The sequence below is a fragment of the Seriola aureovittata genome, chromosome 16, assembly GCF_021018895.1.
Source record: "Seriola aureovittata isolate HTS-2021-v1 ecotype China chromosome 16, ASM2101889v1, whole genome shotgun sequence".
Classification (NCBI taxonomy): Eukaryota; Metazoa; Chordata; class Actinopteri; order Carangiformes; family Carangidae; genus Seriola; species Seriola aureovittata.
In genome coordinates, this window is record NC_079379.1 from 10,596,811 (window position 1) to 10,619,096 (window position 22,286).

General features: G+C 45.0%; 1 protein-coding gene across 1 annotated transcript in view; it reads left to right on the plus strand.

Annotated features, from left to right (window-relative positions):
• The window catches only part of LOC130183522 (adhesion G protein-coupled receptor B1-like), a 114,001-nt gene extending 92,118 nt beyond the window's left edge, over positions 1-21,883 (plus strand). The window contains exons 4-34 of the mRNA XM_056399054.1: positions 1,305-2,210; positions 3,174-3,323; positions 3,421-3,519; positions 3,757-3,918; positions 4,323-4,487; positions 5,619-5,783; positions 5,932-6,096; positions 6,214-6,315; positions 6,419-6,525; positions 6,650-6,844; positions 7,029-7,097; positions 8,229-8,337; positions 8,895-9,038; positions 9,129-9,198; positions 9,429-9,531; positions 9,978-10,021; positions 12,248-12,374; positions 15,947-16,050; positions 16,171-16,273; positions 16,426-16,576; positions 16,708-16,777; positions 16,887-16,953; positions 17,062-17,147; positions 17,343-17,514; positions 17,645-17,740; positions 17,856-17,895; positions 18,102-18,724; positions 18,844-18,879; positions 19,000-19,104; positions 19,377-19,427; positions 19,668-21,883. Coding sequence (XP_056255029.1) covers positions 1,508-2,210; positions 3,174-3,323; positions 3,421-3,519; positions 3,757-3,918; positions 4,323-4,487; positions 5,619-5,783; positions 5,932-6,096; positions 6,214-6,315; positions 6,419-6,525; positions 6,650-6,844; positions 7,029-7,097; positions 8,229-8,337; positions 8,895-9,038; positions 9,129-9,198; positions 9,429-9,531; positions 9,978-10,021; positions 12,248-12,374; positions 15,947-16,050; positions 16,171-16,273; positions 16,426-16,576; positions 16,708-16,777; positions 16,887-16,953; positions 17,062-17,147; positions 17,343-17,514; positions 17,645-17,740; positions 17,856-17,895; positions 18,102-18,724; positions 18,844-18,879; positions 19,000-19,104; positions 19,377-19,427; positions 19,668-19,865 — 4,581 coding nt within the window. The 5' untranslated portion in view covers positions 1,305-1,507 and the 3' untranslated portion in view covers positions 19,866-21,883. The remainder of the gene's footprint in view (positions 1-1,304; positions 2,211-3,173; positions 3,324-3,420; positions 3,520-3,756; positions 3,919-4,322; positions 4,488-5,618; positions 5,784-5,931; positions 6,097-6,213; positions 6,316-6,418; positions 6,526-6,649; positions 6,845-7,028; positions 7,098-8,228; positions 8,338-8,894; positions 9,039-9,128; positions 9,199-9,428; positions 9,532-9,977; positions 10,022-12,247; positions 12,375-15,946; positions 16,051-16,170; positions 16,274-16,425; positions 16,577-16,707; positions 16,778-16,886; positions 16,954-17,061; positions 17,148-17,342; positions 17,515-17,644; positions 17,741-17,855; positions 17,896-18,101; positions 18,725-18,843; positions 18,880-18,999; positions 19,105-19,376; positions 19,428-19,667) is intronic.
• The last annotated feature ends 403 nt before the right edge of the window (positions 21,884-22,286 follow it).

Sequence of the window (22,286 nt, forward strand, 5' to 3'; positions counted from 1 at the left end):
TGAGTTCCCTGCCTGAAAAGTGCAGGTGCTTCTCAAAGTGAATGTCAGCGTAGGCATCAATTGTGCTGCTGTGTCTCTGCGCTGCCCCGTCTTTATAATTAACCTCTCGGTCACATAATACAAATACAGGTGTTTACTGGTAAGCCTTAAACAACACTGTAAGCTTCCTTCATGCAGACATTATCCAATTCTTGACTATATCTTATGTGTTGTAGTTTAACAGGATGATGTGCGTGGTCTGTTCTACTGACAATCATCAGTGACAAAGGAAAAGAAAAGTACGAAAACATGAGAGGGCAGAAGAATAGCCCCGAATTCCTGTGAAAGATGTTGCTGAGCAACAGTGTTTCCTCCTCTCGTCTGAGTTCCAAGGAGCATCTCCTGTCGTTTTAGCCAGTCCATTCGCCTGCAGAGATCTTGATATTGACTCTGCGCTCTTTCTCCAGGCAGGGTGCACGGTCATTCAGAGGCACAGGTCAGAGTGTAATCTGCATAAAGCTTGTTTGCACAATGATTATCATGGGAAAAGATAGATTGAAGACAAATTAAGAAAATTATGAATGCTTCATTTGAATGCATGCAGCTCCTCTGCAGAGCAGGACACACAGTCATGATTAGAGTAGGTTTTAGTGATTTCACAAGTTTAAAACCTGCACACTCCTGCTTTTACATGCATGCATTTGCATTAATATGCAAGAGTCATTTGTCATTCTAGGAGCATGGTTGTATGCTCTGGTATGTAATGCAGTTTATGAAACCCTACAGCAGGGTATGTAATCACACTTTGCCACTGACACAGACTATCCATTTCTCTTGTTTAGCACTCAATAGGCAGAGTGCATTGTACAAATAACGGAACTAATAAGCGTCTGTGGTTGCCAGTGGCAATGCTTCTATGGACGTCAGACTGACGCACATGATTCGCAGTTCAGTTCAGTGTGTGGGAGGAAAGAGCAGGGGCTTGGAGATACCAGCCTGCTGTGAAGGACTGTAATTGCAGTACCGGAGCAATTATGTCCCGAAGAACTGGGCATTTTAGATCATCGAATCTGCCCTGAAACACTGTGATACTGATAAGAGGCAAATCCCTGATGCATAAATATCAGTTCGACAGTGGGTCCAATTAAAATGCATTTCATGAATATTGTGAAAAAATGCCTTTATTGTGGAGAAAGCTTTTTTTCCTGCATACTGATATATATATATATATATATATATTTGGTGGGTTTTTTTTCTAATTATTTAGATGTTGGAATGCACTGACAGATTTTTTTCCCTCTTCTTCATTCCCCAATTTTCTGCAGCTTCCTCGCTGATACAGACATGACAGATTGTCTGAAGCACTAAAACCTACAAGTCCATCAATTCTGCAAGAGGGGTTGTGAAGATAAGTCCGAAGATCTGAAGCAAGTGCAGTAACTTGCAACAAAGAATTCAAAGAAACAACCTGGTTAAACCAGCAATCACAGAAACAAGAACATCAACATCGTCTATCAAAGCCGACCCAATGGCGTGGTCAGCTCTTACCGGCCCCTGCGTGGCCCTCATCCTGCTCTTCTTCGGTTTGACCTCCTGCACTCCCTCCGGCCCGGCCTCCGCCACCTGCGCCACCCTGGAACAGAGTCGCTTCTTCGGTGTATTCTCCTCTACGACCACCCTGCCCTCCACACCATGCTCCTGGACCCTGCAGAACCCTGATCCTCGCCGCTACACCGTCTACATGAAAATTACCAAGCCCACCGACTCCTGCGTGCCCCGCCAGATCAGGACCTTCCAGTTCGACTCCTTCATCGAGACCTCCCGCACCTACCTGGGCATGGAGAGCTTCGACGAGGTGGTCAGGCTGTGCGACGCTTCAACCACTGTCACCTACCTGGAGTCAAGCAAGCAGTTCCTGCAGATTCGCAAAGTGGCACCAAGGAACGGACTGGAGATTGTGGAGGGGGAAAGTGATGTCAGCGATTTCAAGGCCGAGTTTCTGGTCGTGGGGAAGAGGAACCCAAGTATGCCCGCCTGCCAGATGCTGTGCCAGTGGCTGGAGAAATGCCTGTCCAGTAGCACCCACGATAATCCCTGTGGCATCATGAACACCCCCTGCCAGTGCTGGGAGGCCCCAAAGAGGAAACCAGGAAGCTGCTACAGGGGCGGTGTCTACGTTGAGAGATGCCTTCCAGTTCCCAGAGACAATGGACGCGATGCTGAGATTATCAGTAAGTTTGTTATACGTTAGGTTTTTGTTTTTTTTTGGTTTGTAAACTTTTTAAAATGTGATGGAAAAACGAACAAAAAACAAGATGTTTAACCAAACAGCTCACCTCAAACAAAAACCAGGTGTTCCCTTATGTTTGTTGTGTTGTTTTGTAAAGACCTCCACCTTGTTAGACTGTTTATGGGGGGGGGGGGATCATGTTCTCCAAGGTCCCACAGCTCTGCAGGCTGTCTCCAGCCCTGCAATCACTCAGTGTTTGTGTCTTAGGAGCTGCTGAGGGTAATGATCCATGTCTGTAGAGCAGGGGCACAGGCGGAGGATGTGCACTCTGCCACCACAGAGTAATGAGAAGTAAATGAAAGGTGTTACAGATTTGCCGATGCACCTTAAGGCCTAAGTGGCAGGAACCCCTGAACTGCACACATCACCAGCTCTCCATTTTGTCTTAGGTAGGCATGTTAGGTTGGCAAGGAGTCGGAGGTTGTGGAGAGATAGAGGGCATGTTTGTGTGTTAGGATGGATGGGGTGGGTTGGATTGGGTTGAGGGGGGGTCAGAAAAGAGCACAAAGAGCTCACAGTCAGCTGGCAGCGGAAATCGAAGTGCAGCACTTCTGGTTGTCATAGCAACCCGCCTGTCAGCCTTACACACCGCTCTGCCGTGGTTCACACAGTGAGTGGTTAAAAGCGAACAATCACCATTTCAAATGAAACATCTATCGGCGTGAGTGCTCGGTACTGCTCACAAAGAATCGTCCTCGCTCATTCTTCACGCATAAAACAAATATTACTCACTTCCTCTTCTTACATATGAAGTTTACAAGGGGAGGGTTTTTTGAGTCATGCTTTTGCACACTTTTAGTACAAAGAAAGTTTCACACAACCTAATATTAACTATAATGCTGTAATTTCATTCAGTGCCAGTTCCCAACCATGCTCAATATGTTTTCTCATGCCTTCCTTGCAGAGGGCTGGGCTGGTTGGGGCCGCTGGTCCGTATGCAGCCAGGAATGTGGTGGCGGAGTCCAGGTGCGCAGCCGAGCCTGCCAGCCCGAGGACAGTGTGTGCGAGGGAACAGTTGAAGAGGGGCGGGCCTGCAACCCTCAGCCCTGCATTGGTAAGCACACCTGTCATTTAGTCATTCAGCCGGGAGCACTTGGCTGCAGATGGCTCGGATGCAATGCAATAATCATGCAATTTTCAATTTCTCTCAGGCAAGGAGCGCAACAGGAGCCAGGGTCTGCGGGCTATCATTGGTTTGAAGAGAGACAATGTTGATGATACCCACCATGGAGTTGTTGCAACTCAAACAGGTGAGATAGGAAGGTGGTTAATGGACATTTTACACACTGTGGTGTAGTTGGGGATTATTAATTTATACATAATGCAGATTTCGCAGAGGTGAATGCAAAGAATCAATGGCTTACTTAAAACTTAAAAAAAAAATTGAAAACAGTTAAACCACAGATGCTAAAGATGGACCAGAGAATCTTTTTGAGTGTTTATTGCCTGGTGTGCAGACCCCCTAATTCATGTTTTCTCCACTGTAGACACTAAGACCGACGAGTGGTCCTCCTGGAGTTCGTGTTCAGTCACCTGTGGGGAGGGATGGCAGAGCCGTACCCGCGTCTGCGCTACTTCCTCCTTCACCACCCAGTGCACCGGACCCCTGCGTGAGAACCGGCCCTGCAACAACACAGTCGTCTGCCCCGGTGAGTGTCTGGTTCTTCCTCTCTGATGTGAGCGAGAAAATGTTAGGACTGCACTTTTTGAAGTACTCAATTGAGGTAAAAGCCATTATCCCTAAATGATTTCCATTTGTACAGTATCAGTCCCAAAGGAAAAGTAGATGCAGAAAAGCAAACAAGCGAGAGAGGCATTTTTGAGCTTTCACACACTGAGATTTTGATTGCAGAAAAGAGGCTGCAATTCAATGTCAACTAAAGTTCCCTAATAGTTTGTAGATGTAGGGATTGTGTGGATGACTGCCCCACCTAGTGGAGAGTTTACAAAATATGCCTGTAGTGCACAGCCTTGTGAAACCTCAAAATGAGTCACAATACCACAAATTCCAACTTCTTTCATCAAAAAATACCTGTTTGTAACCCATGTGCAGTGGATGGTGCTTGGGATGAGTGGACCCCCTGGAGCCTGTGCTCATCCACATGTGGTCGTGGTTATCGTGACCGTACCCGCACGTGCAAGCTGCCCCAGAATGGAGGAGAGCCTTGCCGCGGCCCTACAAGACAAACCAAGTTCTGCAACATCGCTGTCTGCCCAGGTGAGTCAGGGACCTGAAGTCATTGCAGACTCATATTCGTGCATATATATATATATATAATGCAAAAGAAAAAAAACAGATTATAATTGTTATTTCTTCTATGAATCACTGTAATCATCTGCTACCATACTTAAAAACCCAAGACAACTGACTCTGGCTGTGATATTTGATCGTTCAGTTAACTGATTCATATATAAGAGCTAATGAGACCACTTATTGGCATCACCACTGTCACAAACAGCAACTGCAGTGGCAGGTTGACATCTGACGCATCAACACAATAAAAGCCTCTGTGGGGGATTAGTCAGCAGCTTTGTAATAACTGTCAGTGACTCATACTTTGCTCATGGTCACTCAACATATTAGAAGCTTAGTTCATTCCTAATTTGCCACCTACCCGTGTGCTGACAGGACTGAACTCATTTAGAAGTCACAGCTGCAGTTTGTACAGCTTGTACACCTTTTCCACACCAGGTTTGGTGATTATCATTAGTACTTGTGTGCTGTTAGTTGAGAAGTGACTTTTTTGCTGCAGTTGCACATTAGCATCAGCAGATGTCTCTCTGTGCACCACAGCTCAATTACTGCCAGTGTCTGACACACAGGATGGGCTGTTAGGCAAAGTCATTATTGAGAGATGATTGCATATTTCATTTGAAACTGAAAGACTCAGGAAATTAAGTCATGCCTTAATGGTCTATTTAGCATGATAGAAATTTTATTTTGACCAATCTAAGTTTTTAAGACTGCGCACTATTTTTTTAATCTATTTTACAAGGCAACATTTAATAGGAATTGTGATTGATTTTTTTTTCTTCTATTTTTAAAGTGTTTTGATCTTTTAAGACCATTATACTCCCAAACTTGATTCTAATGTCCATTATGAGATAAACTTGATTTTAGTTTTAAGGACAGTGGATGTAAGAGGTTGAGAGGCACATACAGTCATGCTTGGACGACAGATAACCGAGCTCCAACTTTCTGTTTCACTTAAACTCAGCTAAAGTAGGTCATGTGAAATGTTAATAGCATCAGTGAGTGTGCCGTGATGCCTGTGTGGCCTGAGGGTCTGTCTTGTCCTTGCACCCACTATAACTCTGTCTGCGTGCATGTTCATCTGCTTCCCTCTAGTGGACGGATACTGGAACGAGTGGTCTGCCTGGAGTGCATGCTCTGCGTCTTGCTCTAACGGCACCATGCAGAGAACACGGGAGTGCAACGGGCCATCCTACGGCGGCTCTGAGTGCCACGGCAGCTGGAAAGAGACGAACAACTGCTTCCTGAAAGACTGTCCCGGTAAAAAAAAAAAAAAAAAAAGAAACTGTATTTTCAGATTCAAGCGACACTCAAGTCCAATAAAAAAAAAAATATATATATGCATATGTATATATGAAGTAGAGATATCACCGCCCAGAGTTCATGGTTTGCAATATTGTGTCTTTAGTTGATGGACGCTGGCATGCATGGAGCTCATGGGGCAGCTGCAGCAAGACTTGCGGTGGAGGCATTCAGCAGAGACAGAGAGTCTGTGAGGGGCCTTTCTTTGGTGGAGAACCTTGCCCTGGTGAAAAGGGAGAGCAGAGGCGTTGCAATGAGAAGAGATGCCCCGGTTAGTGACTCTAATACATAGCAATGGATGATGGATAAACGTGGCTTCACTATGATACAGTCCAATTAAGCAAATAAATTAGTCATCGCATCATGCATTATTCTTGTAACCTTTCAGAGCCCCATGAGATCTGCCCTGAGCAGAACACTGGAGATGTTGTGTGGAAGAAAACCCCCGCTGGAGACATGGCTGCCATCGCTTGCCCTTCTGATGCCTCAGGTACAGTGGCAGTGAAGACAGTGATGATTTGTTTCACTTTGCTTTGCTTGGATATGTAAAACTGTTTGTCATGCCAACTACAAGGACTTTCTTTCATGAACAGGTATGATTCTGCGCCGGTGCACCCTGGACGCCGTAGGTCTTGCTTCCTGGGAGAGCCCAACTCACATCAAGTGTGTCTCTGAGAACTATGACAATATTCAGATGCTGGTAAGATGCTGCCCTGATGATAATGTTAAATGCCCCATCTCTTAATAGGGCTAATTTCTTAGTAGTGCAGTCAAACCAGCGAATGTCAGATGGTCAGATTAACCTCTTGACTCTTCTTCTGTAGTCAAGGGACTACATCTCCAAAGCGCAGATGGGGCAGAGCGTGGACGGGGTCGCTGAGGTGATTTCACGCCTGAGATTCTCCTCTGATGAAGGGGCCAAGTACAGCGGCGACCTCTTGGCCATCATGGAAATCCTGAAGAACACCACCGAACTGTACAAGGGAACCAGGCTGAGACTGAGCAACGCTGATGTCGCGGTAAGATGAGCTCTTGTTAGTTAACCACTGAAATGATTCTTTCATTCTCAACAATGTGCTACATATGTACATATTTAAGAAATAATATCATCACCTCTCTTATGCTTCTCTGGCCAAAAATACTTTCTAATTAAGATGGATTTGGTATCTTCTTACACCTTTGACTCCATTTAATGATCTGCAGAATTACGTCCAGACCATCAGCAACTTACTGAAGGAGGAACATCGTGACAAATGGGAAGAGGCACAGCTGGTACGTGAGAAGAGGGTGTTTGTATGAGAGGGGGGAAAAAATAAGCCTGTCATGCTAATGTTCTTGTGATGAGATGAGTGTGTGTGGGACAATTTGAGAGAGAGAGAGTTGTTGGGGTGTGTATGATAGAGTTGAGAGAGTATCAATGACTGGTGCGCTTGGGCTGATTAACACTCCCACGATTTGAATACAATAAGAATATGACGTCCAGAGTTAAAAAGTATCTCAGATTAAACAATTACAAGAAAAAGAAGCATTAAATTAAACATCTGCAGCCTGACTTATCATTTAGCACTACCTTTTTTTTTAATAATTCCTAAGTTATTCTTCCAACAGACTAAACAGGACTTTGTTTAGTTTGGCCACCTGCTGATATATTGCCCCCCCTCCCTTTTTCATGGCACTCTCTGTGTTCCTGCTAAAGTGAGTGAGGAAACAGTTCCTACTAATAAAGTTCCCTGAGAAACTGTCTGGTTACAACAACAAGAGAAAAAAATAAATAAATAAATTAGACAAACAAAAGGCTTCCACTGCAGAAGCGTGAAACCCATATTTGTGCACAAATTGAAAACTGGATGGTGAAATAGCAAGGCCACTCAAAAGGTGACGGCGAGAGAGGCTGAATCAAGGAGAGTCACTACGCCCACTTTGCAATCTGCAAGTCTCTTACATGCCATCTTACATACCGATGGCAGTTGTAAGGGGACGCAGACAGCACATCGCATAGAAGCACACACCTTTGCGCCCACATCACTGCAGTTCTGCGTCAGAGACACGCAAGTCAGGCAGCCCTCCCTTCCTCTGAGCGAGTGGGAGAGGACAAAAAAAACAGAGTATGAATCAACAGTCTGCCCATTTATGGCCTTAAGGAAGTTTGGAGGTTGCATAGCAGCAAGAGGTGTTTTTTTTTTTGTTTTTTTTGTTTTTTTTTTCACTCTAATACTGAAAGCTCTGAAATAATAAGTACAAGCTGGACTGAAGCAAGAATAGGAAATGTAGATATGGACATGAAATCAATAACCTTGTTAGTTGCATGTAAAGAAACTAGATGAATGTGCCAATGCCCTTTCCTCATACTTTCCCTCTTCCTAAATCTCACCTTCCTTCTGTTTTGTTTTTTGTTTTCTCCAGATGGGTGTCAGCATTAAGGAGTTCCTCCGCGTTGTGGAGGACTTTGTGAACATGATCGGTATGCAAATGAGCGGCTTCCAGGACATTTATGAAGTCACCGAGAATTTTGGTGAGCCTTAATTTCCTCTGCCAGCTGCTCTCTGCTCATGTCTAGTCAGGATGATTTGTCCTTTCTGCAGCCAGAGAGTGCATCAATCTTAATCTCCACCTCTGAATCCGAGTCCATGCGAGCAGCAGCAGAATGCATCAGTTATCGCTTTGACAGTGTGTCAAGCCCATGAGCGATACCATATCACTTGTGCCATCTCCCAAGATGTCGTGCATCTAATCATAAGTATATTTCACATAACACATACACGAACTTATCAATCTATCGAATACGGCACTGTAAGAGTAACTGTAAAGTTCACACTCTGAATCACTGTGACTTGTGGGGCTGTTTCGGCTCAGTGAAGGTGACATTCCTCCGTGGATTGAGTGGGAGATCACTTCTCCGGTCGGACACACGTGACGCATGAAACAAAAATGTCCTTGGCAGCGTTTGCTTCAGTTCATTGAGACGATTCTTAAACCAACACAGCGTAGATAAGAAGCTGCGTAGAGATAGAACCTCTAAGTGCTATTTCACTAACTAAGCCTCTGTTTGTCAATCTCCGCCCGTCTTAGTGCTGAGCATCCACAAGCGCCCGGCAACTACAAACTCCAACTTCACCTTCCCTGTGAAGGGCTGGAGGGGCATGTTGGACTGGGTCAGGACTTCCGAGGAGAAGATCTCAGTTTCCCGTGATGCTTTGTCCATTAAACAGTCTGGTAAGAGATATCATCAAAAATGTTCTTTGAAGATCAACTGATGTTCAGTCTTATGAATTTGAGTCCAAGCGTGCATTTTATTCTTTCCAGATGGCAATGATGCTTTTGTGACTGGCATCGTCCTCTACAGAAACCTCGCTTCTATCCTGTCCTTCCAGAGGTAATACAAATTTTGTGTATGAAACTGGCCTTCCATGAAATACATTTTGTAGTCACAAGATGGCACTCCTTTCTGTAAGACTCGCTACCTCTATATTTTCTCCTACATTTACTGTCTCATCTTTTAATATAAGGCCTTACAAATACGCCACATCACCTTGACCACATTGATTCATGCTATAATGTCTCACTTGCACCAGGTTGACTGTGTCATTTCCTCTTTCTCCACAGTAACACCACCCTGCTCAACTCCAAGGTGGTGACAGTGATCGTCAACCCCACAACATCTCTCCTGTCGTCCCCCGTTGAGATCGAGTTCCCCCACCTCCAGAATGTAAGCCTCTAATGATTACCCCATCTAATGGAGCCTTATGAGAAAAAAAAATATCAGCCCCCCCTGCCTCCGGGTGTTCGCTCACCGCAGTGCACAGAGCCTGACATTTGGATGACATTTGCAATGACACTGTGGATTTTACGTATACTTGTTGTCAGTTGAAACCCGGCAAAGAACAGAGTAACCAAACGGTCAGTTTATGATGATGATGATGATGATGACAAGTCATGCACAGTAATTGGTCTCTGTAGCTGACAAGAAGCTGTTTTTAGTTTCGCACATGTATTACGGGGGAGGGTGGCGAGAAAATGTGGGCAGGTGGCTGGCGGCAAGCTGTTGCATCTCACACGTTTTGTAGTACAGTGTCCCAACCTACACGTTTTCCTTTTCTGCAGAGATTCCTCACACTGACGTCTTCCATCTGCCTCTCTGTTTTCTTTTTGCAGGGCACCATGAATGAGACGTGCCTCTCATGGGACGAGAGCGAAGCGTAAGTGTTGACCACAGTTGTTTTTCCTTGTAAACGTGCATCTAACCATCGCTCTTGCATCTCTCTCCTATCCTGGGTGGCCTCATCAGCCGATCCGTGGGCTTGTTGGTTCCTTCGATCACTGTATATGAACATTCGACCGCCCTTGATCGTACACTCACCTCAGCCATTTCTCAGTCATTTCTGACAAGGGGGACAGAGCAATGCCACAACATGTCGGCCCATGTCTCCCAGCCAGAAGCGACGGGCTTCACTCAGCTGTCTGACATACTTAACTGCATGACACACAGACTTAAGGAATGACAATGCCAATGACCCACAGTGGTTCTTCCGCTGAGATCTAATGGTCTCCTGCATTGCTTAAAGCATCCTGAGGAGGGAAAAATACACAGGCAACACTTGAACGCAGCATCCCTATAGGGCTCAGCAAAGAGTTTCAATCTAAAGACAATGGCAGCACTCCCTCCCTCTCCTCTCAGCCATGTTCATATGTAACTGCCACAGTTAAAGGCTGTGGCACTTGGGAGTTTTTAAAGATGCTTACGTGCATTTGAATGACTTATGAAAGCGGCTCCTGGTGGCCTGGCCTGGATCAATCAGCCCCAGGCCACACTCTGCCCTCCTGAAGAATACACAGGTGCACCATTTGCATTTAGATAGATTTGTGCACTTGTGGAGGATGAGAATGCACCTACTCCCAGACACCCTAACCCCCTATATACACACACACACACATATATTTTTTCACATAAACCATAACAACTAGAGTCAAAGCAAAAGCAAAAATGAATCGAAGGAGAAAATGTAATTAACTCATTTACTTTCGGAGGGAGGGCAATGTGCCTCTAGTCAAATTAGATTCATTTTTGACAGCGGATGTGATTAATGGCAGGATAGAAGCCGTGGAAATGGCAGAGGAGGAAGCTCTGGCTGGGGGCAGAGTTTGGGGTCAATGCTTGTTTGCAGAGCTGCATATGTTTGTGAGCGTTCTGATCACAGGAAGAAGTCAATTATCTCCTCTGCCACTCAGATTTAACCAGATGGATACAGATAGAATGATCTTCAGCTTTTTGAGACATGAAAGAGGAGGATAGAGAAAAGCTCTGCATCACACATCACCACACAACATGTAACCCATCTACATGATATGACAACCTTTTGAACATTAGCACGCATTAAATGGTGCAGCCAAGCCTATACTTGGATGCCATTCCAGTTTATAAATGCCATGATGATTTTTCCCACCCATGACACTCTGTACCAGGCTGCACCCGCTGGCTATGATGCCCCTTTGTGTTCACCAGCCAGTAGGAGCCGGGAGTTGCCGCTCATTGCCCTAACCTCCTCTGTGCTCTCTGGCATCTGCTGCTTGTGCTGCTCACACGCAGAAGGCAGATCTTGATTTGTTCTGCTGAAGTCTCAGAACATCTGTAGCAACATACTGTGGATCCAGTGTTTTGGTAGAAGTTGATTCGAACTCATTGTTTAAGTGCATCTCATTTGAAAGATGGGCTCATTATGAAAGAAGCACTCATTATTGATTTTACTTTGTAATGTAATGGATTCTTTTTTTTTGTCTGATCAGACTTAGCACTTAGCAAGAGAGTTTAATAGGAACAAATACGGCACATATATTAAGTCAAAAATGCCTTAATTTATGTACACTGATAAAGTGCAGTGTAGATTTCCTCACAACAGAGAAAGAAAAATCATAATCCAGGTGGTTCTCCCATCCTTGAAAAGAAGGAACACATTGTCCCTTTGTCTCCAGTTCACTGCCCAAGTGTTGCCATTAATCTTCTGTCTACTGAGGAAACATTAACCATAACAAGAAATGGTACAGATAATGTTAATAATGAGATGTATGAAGGCCTATCATCATGGCACAGATGGCTATTAATCACTTAAACGTGAAAGCCATCATCATCAAAGAGCTGCAACTGATCACCTCTGGTTATTTAAAACAATATTTATTGTTCTCACACTGGATCACAGAAATAATATATTAGTATTTAAATGTTATGTAAAATGTGAAAACTATGACTTTTCTATGCATTGGCGTTATTTAAAATCCAAATCAGATATGCCAATCATAAGCACAATTTTCTAAATATGGGGGGGGGGGTTAAAAAAAGAAAAAACCATTATGTGGCATTCACATGAGAGATTAGTCAGATCTCTCCTCTACTAACCCGTCGCTGCCTTTCCCTCTCCTTCCCTGTGCAGTTCCTCTCTGCTTGGGTCTTGGTCTGCTCGGAGCTGCAGATCGGTCCCCGTTCATTCATTCAGAACCAAATGCGTGTGTGACAGCCCCTCCACCTTCGCCATTTTAGCGCGCATCAACTTCGACTCGGTAAGTCTCCTGTCTCATCACAAATGTTCGCTTGTCTTTTTTTTTTTTTTTTCCTTTTGCCACCGAACATCTTGAATGTTTCGTGTGATGCGTGTGTGTGTGTGTGAATGTGGTGCAGTGTGAACGTATAGTACTTGTTGTTTTCGATCGGTTTGCTGTAGCCGCTGCTGCCAGAGCCTCTTTGTCTCCGTGCAGGTGCCGCTGATCGGAGAATTGCAGCCAGCCTGATTTTTTTTTTTTTAATTGAGTGGAAATAACCGAGCAACGTGTTGATATGCAAGAATTGCATTTTTGGCTTTAAAATGAAATCAGTATGATTTGCATCGTTGCATGTTGATTAGGCACGAGTGCGTCAATTTGATGCCTATTTGCTTTGCAATAAGCTGCATAATTGACAAAATAAATGTTAAATCTATTGCAGCAGTGGGGGATAGCTTATGTAGGTGATGATTAAGAAACATTGATCCCGTGTCATCAATCACTCACAATGACTTTCCGATCATTGTGTAACCATTTAATTTCCGATTATGCAGGATTTTGAATTATGCATGTTTATCCTAAGTATACAGAGTTAGTGCGGGGGGGGGGGCTTGTGCGCAGCGGATGCTTTGCTTACCGAAATCTAACATTACGCATTGTTGTATTTCATGCGCAAAGACAATGTGTAATTTTCCCCCTGTAGACTGTGTTGCCTCTAAAGCTGCCTGCTCGCTCTCCAGTTGCCTTGGTAACGGCTTCTGCAGGCAAACTCGGCCTGTGTGTTTTTTTTGTTTTTTTGTTTTATAGCCCTAACTGAGATGCTGAGGGAAAAACACACACTCTCTCACAGCTCCCACCTCCCTCCTCTCTTCTCTGAACAGCCCCCCAGGACAGAGGAAATGGTCTGTCCATCTCTGCTGTGCATCTGACTGCTGCTGCACACACACACACACACACACACACACACACACACACACACACACACACAAAACACTATCAACAGATGTCTATCAGCTTGAGGAAATGTATATTTTAAGTGCACATTTAGTTCATTTCCTCCTTTTTGTTTAGTGTGCAGTCGGTGGCACAACAGATTAGGTATTTGGACTGCAGTGTTTTCCTGCTGCTAAACCAATTCAGCCTCGTCTTCTTCTTCTCTCTCTCTCTCTCCAACCTGTTGTTTACATCCTAGACTTGATTTGTCCTGCTGTTGCCAGTCTGGACAGCGCCTCCCGTATTTGTTAGAGGCTTCACATACCCCCTCGTTTCAACCTCCCGCGACAGTAAAAAGGCAGCTGCGCCAATCATTCCGTCTGCCAATATCTCTGAATTCTCGATTACATACACCCCCCCCCATCCCTTCCTCCTCCTCCTCCTCTTCCTCCTCCTTCTTCCTCTTCGGCCACAGCAGCAAGTCTGAAAATGCCAGTGAGGTGGACCAATGAGAGACAGACGTCTGGTCATGCACTGATGCCCCCCCCACCCCCCAGCCCCCCCCCCCCCCCCCCACCCCTCTCCATCCATCCTTTGATGTGTGCTGTGGACATTTTCAATAACATCTTCCTGCCACATGAGCAACACCAGCGAGAAGCGAAATGCAGAGAGAAGGGAGTGAGGATATTTGAAAAAAAAAAGAGCCAGATACTGCAGTGTGTTATCTCTCATTCAACATGGTCAGGGCTCAAGACTCCTGTAGCATCATGTGTGTCGGAAACATGGTGGTCCAGGGGGAGTAGCCTGTATAGTTAGTACAGCAAATGCCCTTGACCAGCGGTGTAACCAACCAACACCCTAAAAAGGAAAAAAAACGGCTAAGGGGTTTCTCTGCACATTTTTCTTCCTTTTCCTGCTTCAGATTTGTTCAGATTTAGCACACGTGATTCAGTCAAGGACAGACAGAAGACATGCTTCATATTTAGGTCAAACTGGCTGTCTGGCTTTCACTCAGAGACTTGCGGTGCAAGCATCAACCCAGATATAGAGATTGGGAAGAGAGGGAACAGAACATACTGTATCACCCGCGTTATATATATATATATATATATAATTTTTTTTTTTTTTTTTTTTTTTTTTTTTTCTTCCCCTAGATACGGTAAAGGCTGAAGCAAAAAGACTGCTCACCACTCTGCTATCTGCCATCTGTTTTGGGGCGCTTCTGATGTAGTTGGCTAGATTTTGAAACAAATTTGCCACACTAAATTAGTCTTTGGCTGCCGTAGGCCGGCCTTCACCAGCTGTGCTTTGATATCAGTCAAGTTTATGTGGGGCATATATTGAGACGGAGAGGAACAATCCTGCAAGGCTCAATGTTGTACCATTTAAATTCTGAGACACTATCAACAATGGCAGAAGTATTAGAAGCCATGCTTCACATACGCTTGCGATATAAGAATTTATGGCCATCATAAATCAAATGAAGGCCAAAGCGGTGTCCATGTCTTTCCCCTCTGTCTGTGCTAATTTGATACCTGCAGATTTATTATATTTCAGGCCATTCTCTCACTCACCTTTTGGAGCCACTTAGCCCTTTCTTGCCCGTTTCCCTCTCAACTCATTATCCAACATACAATCACGCCATTTGGCAACGAGGACTTCTCCATTCACAGCCCAAACAACTGTAATCTACCTCACACGCTTTTGTGGTGATGACAACTTCATCAGAGGTGTTAGATTAGCTCAAAGCCTTATTAAAGCCAGCAGAGTAGGTGTGAGACGGACGGTAAAACCACACAATTAGCTGCTGGTGATTTGTAGGTGTGTTAGCGAGGCAGCGAGGGGCTTTGTGAAGTCTGGAGGAGCTAAGATTTGTGTGTGCGGCAGTGACCCATCGGCCCTTCGGGTGAATGAGCAGCAGGGAAGACGGGCAAAAGACAATCCCTTCTCCGTTTCCTCCACCAGAGGTCCGGTGCCAGGGCTGCTTTGAAACATGGGACGGTCACCGCCGCTGGCAGTGGCAGGCGCTAAGCTGCTGTCAGAGATCAGAAGGGCAGGTGGTGGCAGATTAATGCACAAGCGATAATGGTCCACCTGTTCACGCCTGCAGGGATGAGCAAGGAGCTGCTAGTTGGCACAACGCACGACGCCAACATAGTGCGAAATTCTAAAGGAGAAGGGGAAAAGATGAGCTCAGGACATCTGACGTATGATTAAAAGGTTTTTGTAGCAGCTCAGACTAATGACTAAATACAGCAATTCCCCCCTGAACTGCCCCTGGGACTTCAACACCCACCCCACCCCACCCCACCCCCCACGCTTAGCAGATAGAGATATATGTGCAGCATCCTCCTCGCCTCATTTGCTGACTCAAAAGCTCAATGGAGAAACGCAGTGACCCTGACCATTTGTTTAGTTTGCCTCTCCATCTTTCTGACGCGTTCACCTTGGGGTCACCTTGCCTCAGCCGTGGCCTGATTGTGCCATTCAACTCTTTGCCTACAGGGAGCTGTCTGCTATTCCAGATAGCGCACACCCAGAGGCTTCGCTAGTGCGTGCATGTGTATGCGTGTGGGTTTCAGTTTCCCCTCTGCATGAATGTGTATGCGTGTGTGCAATCAGCTCTAAGAGGCATGTTCGGTCTTGTCTCCTCTCTGTAGATCATGGACAAGGCACTGCTCCCGTCCGTGACTCTCATCGTTGGCTGTGGGGTCTCCTCTCTCACCCTGCTGCTCCTCATCATCATCTACGTCTCCGTGTGGAAGTAAGTAACCCTACGAGTACAAGCAAACTCTAGCCACGTCTGCCTCTGACTGGATATGATGTGTGCTCTGGTAATCCTCCCCGGAACTCATTCCTTTCGTCTCCCTTTTCAAAACTCCAGGTACATCCGCTCCGAGCGCTCCGTTATCCTCATCAACTTCTGCCTCTCCATTATATGCTCCAATGCCCTCATCCTTGTCGGACAAACTCAGGCTCGCAACAAGGTACGGCACTTCTTCTAGCCAATCCTAACCCTTTTCTTTTTAAACCTCTCTGAAACTCGCTGCTTTGGGGACTTTGGAAGTAGCGGTGCCACTGACACAGATTTCTCATCCTTCCTCTCCCTTTATCTCTCCGTCCTCCCGGGCTCCCACAGGTGGTGTGCACTCTCGTAGCTGCTTTCCTGCACTTCTTTTTCCTCTCCTCTTTCTGCTGGGTGCTGACAGAAGCTTGGCAGTCCTACATGGCTGTCACTGGTCGTCTGCGCAACCGCATCATCCGCAAGCGCTTCTTGTGCTTAGGCTGGGGTAAGAGCACCTGCCTTTAGGTTCATCTCTTCTCTTCTTCTGTTTTTGTCCTCCGCATCACAAAAGCTTTTTTCTATTTCTTTTTTTTTTACACTCTAACTTTCCCCCCTTGCACATTTTCTATCTTACAGGCCTTCCTGCACTGGTGGTGGCGGTGTCAGTGGGATTCACAAAAGCTAAGGGATACGGCACTGTCAACTAGTAAGTCTCAGCCTGCCACTTCTGCTCCCTCCCTTCTCTCTGCATTCAACCAGAGAAACTCTTCCCTCAGCTCAAGCATTAATATTCTCCCTCCTTCTTGTTTTTCTAGCTGCTGGCTGTCTCTTGAGGGCGGACTCCTCTACTCCTTTGTTGGCCCTGCTGCAGCTGTTGTTTTGGTGTGTATACTGACTTCCCGGTCCGTCATAATGCGTAGTCTATTTGTAAATGCATTACCCATTATTACATTGTCTCATCCATGTGTTTTTTTTTCTTCTTACAAACAGGTGAATATGGTCATTGGTATTCTGGTCTTCAACAAGCTGGTATCCAAGGACGGCATCACCGACGTGAAGCTGAAGGAGAGAGCTGGGTAGGTCTTATTGATCTTCTGTGTACACCAGAATATTGCGCTTATCGCCCTCATCAGTCCCATTACAGGTGTATTGATGATGTGCTTTGATATCAAGGCTCACAATCAAACAAGAGGAGAGAGTCGAGCTCTGCCTGTAGAGAAACGGCCTGTATGAGCCCGTTGTGTCTAACCCGTTGCTTTCTCACCCTGCAGGGCGTCGCTGTGGAGCTCCTGCGTTGTTCTGCCTCTGTTGGCCCTCACCTGGATGTCCGCTGTCCTGGCCATCACCGACCGCCGCTCTGCCCTCTTCCAGATCCTCTTTGCCGTGTTCGACTCTCTGGAGGGTTTCATCATTGTCATGGTTCACTGCATCCTGCGTAGAGAGGTAAGAGAAAGCATTCAGATGAGATAAAGTAATGGGCATTAAAACAAAAAAGTTTAGTTGGTTGTCTTTATGAGGTTACATGAGCTGTGTTTTTGAACTTTTCTTATTTTCCCCCACCTCCTTCCATTAGGTTCAAGAAGCTGTAAAGTGCAGAGTAGTTGACCGCAAGGACGATGGGAATGGAGACTCTGGCAGTTCCCTTCACAATGGCCACACCCAGCTTATGGTAAATTTCTTGGCTTATTGCCTTTTTAATGTCTTGAGTGCCTCTTGCATTTTACCCCTAAATTGATATGTGCATACATTAAGCACTGATAGAACATCTTTTATTCTTTTATCAGCAGTCTGATAACGAAAAGGATGGAGACTCGAGCAGACAAGGTAAGCCCCTTTTTACATCAACTTTTTCTTGCCCTTAACCATTTTTCCATTTGCATTTCAATTTCTGTGAGCCTTGCACTTAAAACATCTGATCATGCATAAAAAGACTGTGTTTATTGAACCGTATTTAGACGTGGCAACCATATTTTAGACGTGGCATGGTTCTTGATCATTGTTTAACTCTCTTACCATTTTTTTCTTACAAGGAATGAAGAGCTCCTCTGAACAGAAGATGCCCCCTCCTCAGCTGCCTCTCCCCATGGGCTCCAACTTCCACACCCTGCCATCCAACCCCAGTAAGAGCCACATGCAGGCCGTTCCCGAATATTCCAGCCACACCCTCACCCTGAAGAGAGAGAAGAGCCGGCTGGCCGGAGGAGTCGACCCAACCTGCGGGAAACCTGTGTACGTCTGCGAGGGGGAGCTCTTCAAGCAGCTTGATGCCGATCTCGCTCGGGTTCAGGCCGAGGGCAGCCTCTCTGATGGCAGCGGCTACGTCCTCATGCCCAACACCACCTCCACCCTGAGGTCCAAGCCCAAAGATGACCCGACAAAGTACAACATCAGCGTGGAGCAGCTGCCGCAGGCCAGGCTGATGCACCTCGGCGGGCCCTTTGCCGAGCCCCAGGCTGCCTTCGGGATGAAGTCGATCCCTCCCGACCAGGTCAGCGTTTCGTACTCAGAGAGAGACTCTCCCATCCAGAACATCCACAATATGTCCAGCGAGTCTCACATCACCCACAGCAGCTTGGAGAACACCTTCGAGTCCATGAACTCCATGATGTCCAAGAGTGAGACCATCTCCACGCTGTCCATGAGCTCCTTGGAGGTAAGATAGATGGAGTAGTGTGACCTCTCGCAGAATAGTTGCTTCATGAATTTTTGTGCAATATTTCTAATATTTTTCTGAAACTTAACCGCCTTTCTTTGTCTGTCTTTTCCTTGCAGAGACAGAAATCCCGTTATGCTGAGTTGGACTTTGAGGTAAATATTGTTTTGATGCTGTCTGATCTAAAGAGTAAAAATGACATGCGATAAATATGAAATGTATAATAGATTCCGTACATTTTGAGAGTAAATTATGTTTTTCTTTGCTTCCTGTAGAAAATCATGCACACAAAGAAACGCCACCAGAACATGTTCCAGGACCTAAACAGGAAGCTACATCATGCTGAGAAAGACAGAGAGTCACCTGCCTCTGACAGCAAGGTAACACATCAGAATAATGTGCTCATCCTCCATTTCCATAAACATTAATTTCCAGGAAATGCAGAGCAATATGGACAAACACTGTAAAAAAAAAAAACTGTAAAAAAGAGAAATACAACAGAGGCAATTCTACTTTTAAAATGAAAGATTTGTTGATGTAAGAACGACCTTATAAAACAACCAGTGGCTTGTGTATTGAACTATGGTTGTCAATACCCTGAGGTCATTTGAATAAGGATGTATTTTCTTCCTTCCCTCCTTCCTTCTTACAGTCTGTGAGATGGAGTGTGTCTTCAGGTGGAAGTGACAAAACGAACCACAGCGTGAGTGTTTATATACAACCTCACACAAATCTCAAATTTACTGCCTATAGACGAGACACAGCATCAGATATTACACTTGCCTCGAGGAGGAATAATTTCCCCAAATGACAATATGACTTTCATTATTAGAAAATCACATTTGATGTAATGAGTCCCATTTCATTTTGATTAAATCAGGAATTGCTCAGGGCTAATGAGTGACACCAAGTGCTAATGTGGCTCCTCTTTGTGCTTCAACAGGACAAACAGCAGGCTCCACTGGAGAGGCCATGGGAGGGAGTCCGGGGAATACCGCAGTCACCCCCTGCATGGGTGCGCAAAGACCTGGAGCCCCTAGCTGCCTCACCTCTGGAGCTGCACTCTGTGGATTGGGAGAAAACCAGCACCACCATCCCTTTAGTGGGGCAGGACATCATTGACCTGCAGACAGAGGTCTGAGGGGGAGGAGGGGGGCGAGCGAAGCCACCTGATTTTACCTCTGTCACCTCTTTGGTTTGGGAATGAGATCCTATATGGATAGAGTAGAGGAAACCAAGAAAGGGAGAAAGTGAGAAAGTAAGTCCCACAATCAATGTCTTCAAACCCTCAGCCAGAGCAGGAAGTAAGGGATAGAAGGAGGGATGGAAGAGTGGAGTTGGTGGTGATGGGATGTTTAATGTAGCTTCTCTGTGTGGACTTAAAAGCATCTCGAGTCCGAGTGCTCCGAAGGGCGAAGGGTTAGTGGAGCGATCAGTGGTTTCCGTGGACCAGGACTGGTTGTGGTTCCATTAATGCTTCACTTGGGAGTTCACTGAACCCCTTCAGCCTGGGTTCAGAAGATGTGGTCGACATGTCTGTGCTTCTTTTTTCCTTCAACTCAACTTTGGAGAAAAATTTAATAATATTAAAACGGTGTGTCCTCCCTGCTTCTCGGGAGGAACAACCGGAACTCTTGGCTGCTTCTCTACCAGCCGAGTTTACCTTCCAAAATAGGACAAGGCACGAGAGCATAAGGGACCAGTTTCATGTTTGGAGTCCAACACTCTGCACTTTGGTAGATGGCACACACATTTTGGTTTTGTGCCGTGGGTTATTTTATTTTAGTTTATTAGTTTGCGTGTTTATTTGTACTGCTTCATACCTGGAACTGCTTCAACAGAACTGAATATGAGACTCTCTACTGAGAAAGTAACTCCTCTACTGGAGAACAGGTTTAATCATGCTAATAGTGCTTCTCACTGTTGTTGCCACCATGGTTATTATTATTCCAATGATTACTGTCAGTGTTATGATTATTATTATTATTATTATTATTGTCATTATTGAGTTTATAGCCTATATTTTTAGTTTTCATTCCCCTCATGACTATCAGGCACAACTTCTATTGTTTTTGTAGACATAAAACATTAGGCTCAAAAAAAAAAAAAAAGCCTCAGTGCATCTGTAATGTGTTCTGAGCCCATATGGACTGCATCGGGACAAACATACTGAGTGGTGATGGAAGTGGTGGTTAGTTACGCAACATGTCCTGGTTTCTCCAGCATTCTGCTTCGATACCAAAACACCAGCACCAGAATGAACACAGACTCTCACATGGGAAGAGCAGTGCACTCTGGGGAATGCTGGGTGGAAAAGTTACGGTGGGGGGAGGGGTTACTGTACCCCACCCCACCCCACCCTCTCAGCTGGCACAAGATGCAGGCTCTTCCATGTCGCACGTATGGATCTAAGGGGTCAGCGAGACCTTTCATCATCGCCCTTTTGTTTCTCAGCCTTGCAGGACTCTTGGACCGAACAGAGGCTCCTGACGCTGATGTGACTTCCAGTGCAGCGTCAGGTCCTCGAGACTTCAACACATTTGTGTTTTCAGCCATCAGTGTGAAATAGTGCAATATGATGGGTGCTTGATGCTCAAGCAAGACTGATATTATGATTTAGGAAGTTTTTTCTTACCAATGTTTCAAAACTTTTATACCATCTTCCTCATATTTACGGAGCATATAGATGCTTTATGAGAATATTGTATTAGTAATTCAAGGAATTTATTCGCTAGAGATTTGTTAGCACAAGACTCCATATTTGGAGCTGTGACAAGTAGATACTTGTACTTCTATACAGCAAACATTATACAGAATGAATGATAGCCTATGAATATCTCTAAACTGTGCTTCAGGATATTTGTTATTACTCGCCGCTGTATAGCGATGGGTAATTAAACCTCATGTCTTCTGTAACGGTGTGTTTTTGATAACCTTGTCAGTAACTCAACAGTATGTACTACCAGCCAATTCCCCTGTCCCTTTGAATTCCTCTGTCCTGCCCACAGCCCAACTCATACCTCGAGTTACATGTATTAAATACCCATTTGTATCCTATTGTCACTACACTTTTTATGTTCTGTTTTACCTTCTGTAAATGTACAGTTTTCACAGCACAAAATGAATGTGACTTATTTCTAATAAAACACATCTATATTACATGAAGAATGTGGTGCGCAATTATTGACCGATAAGCACATTATAATGGTGAGATACTATTTTAAATCTCATATTCTCTGAGGTCTTTCAGTAATCAGATTCAGAACAACAGAACAAATAACAGCTTCTGCTGAGTTAAATTGGCATGTTGTCTGACAGCAACATCTGAAGCCAGAACAGAACAAAAAGTTCAAAAGTAAAATATCTAAAACTGAAAATACTGCAATATGTAGAAAGTGAGACAGAACATGAGGAAATGGATTTTGAAGTCCTGCCACATTAAAGCCTCTGGCAAACATGCCACTCTCTAAATATAGACGTAATTTGCAGGTACAAAAAATTTCTTAAGATGATAAAAAAGCAATTCTCCTCTGTTCTATTTTCATGCTTTAAAAGGAGGCAG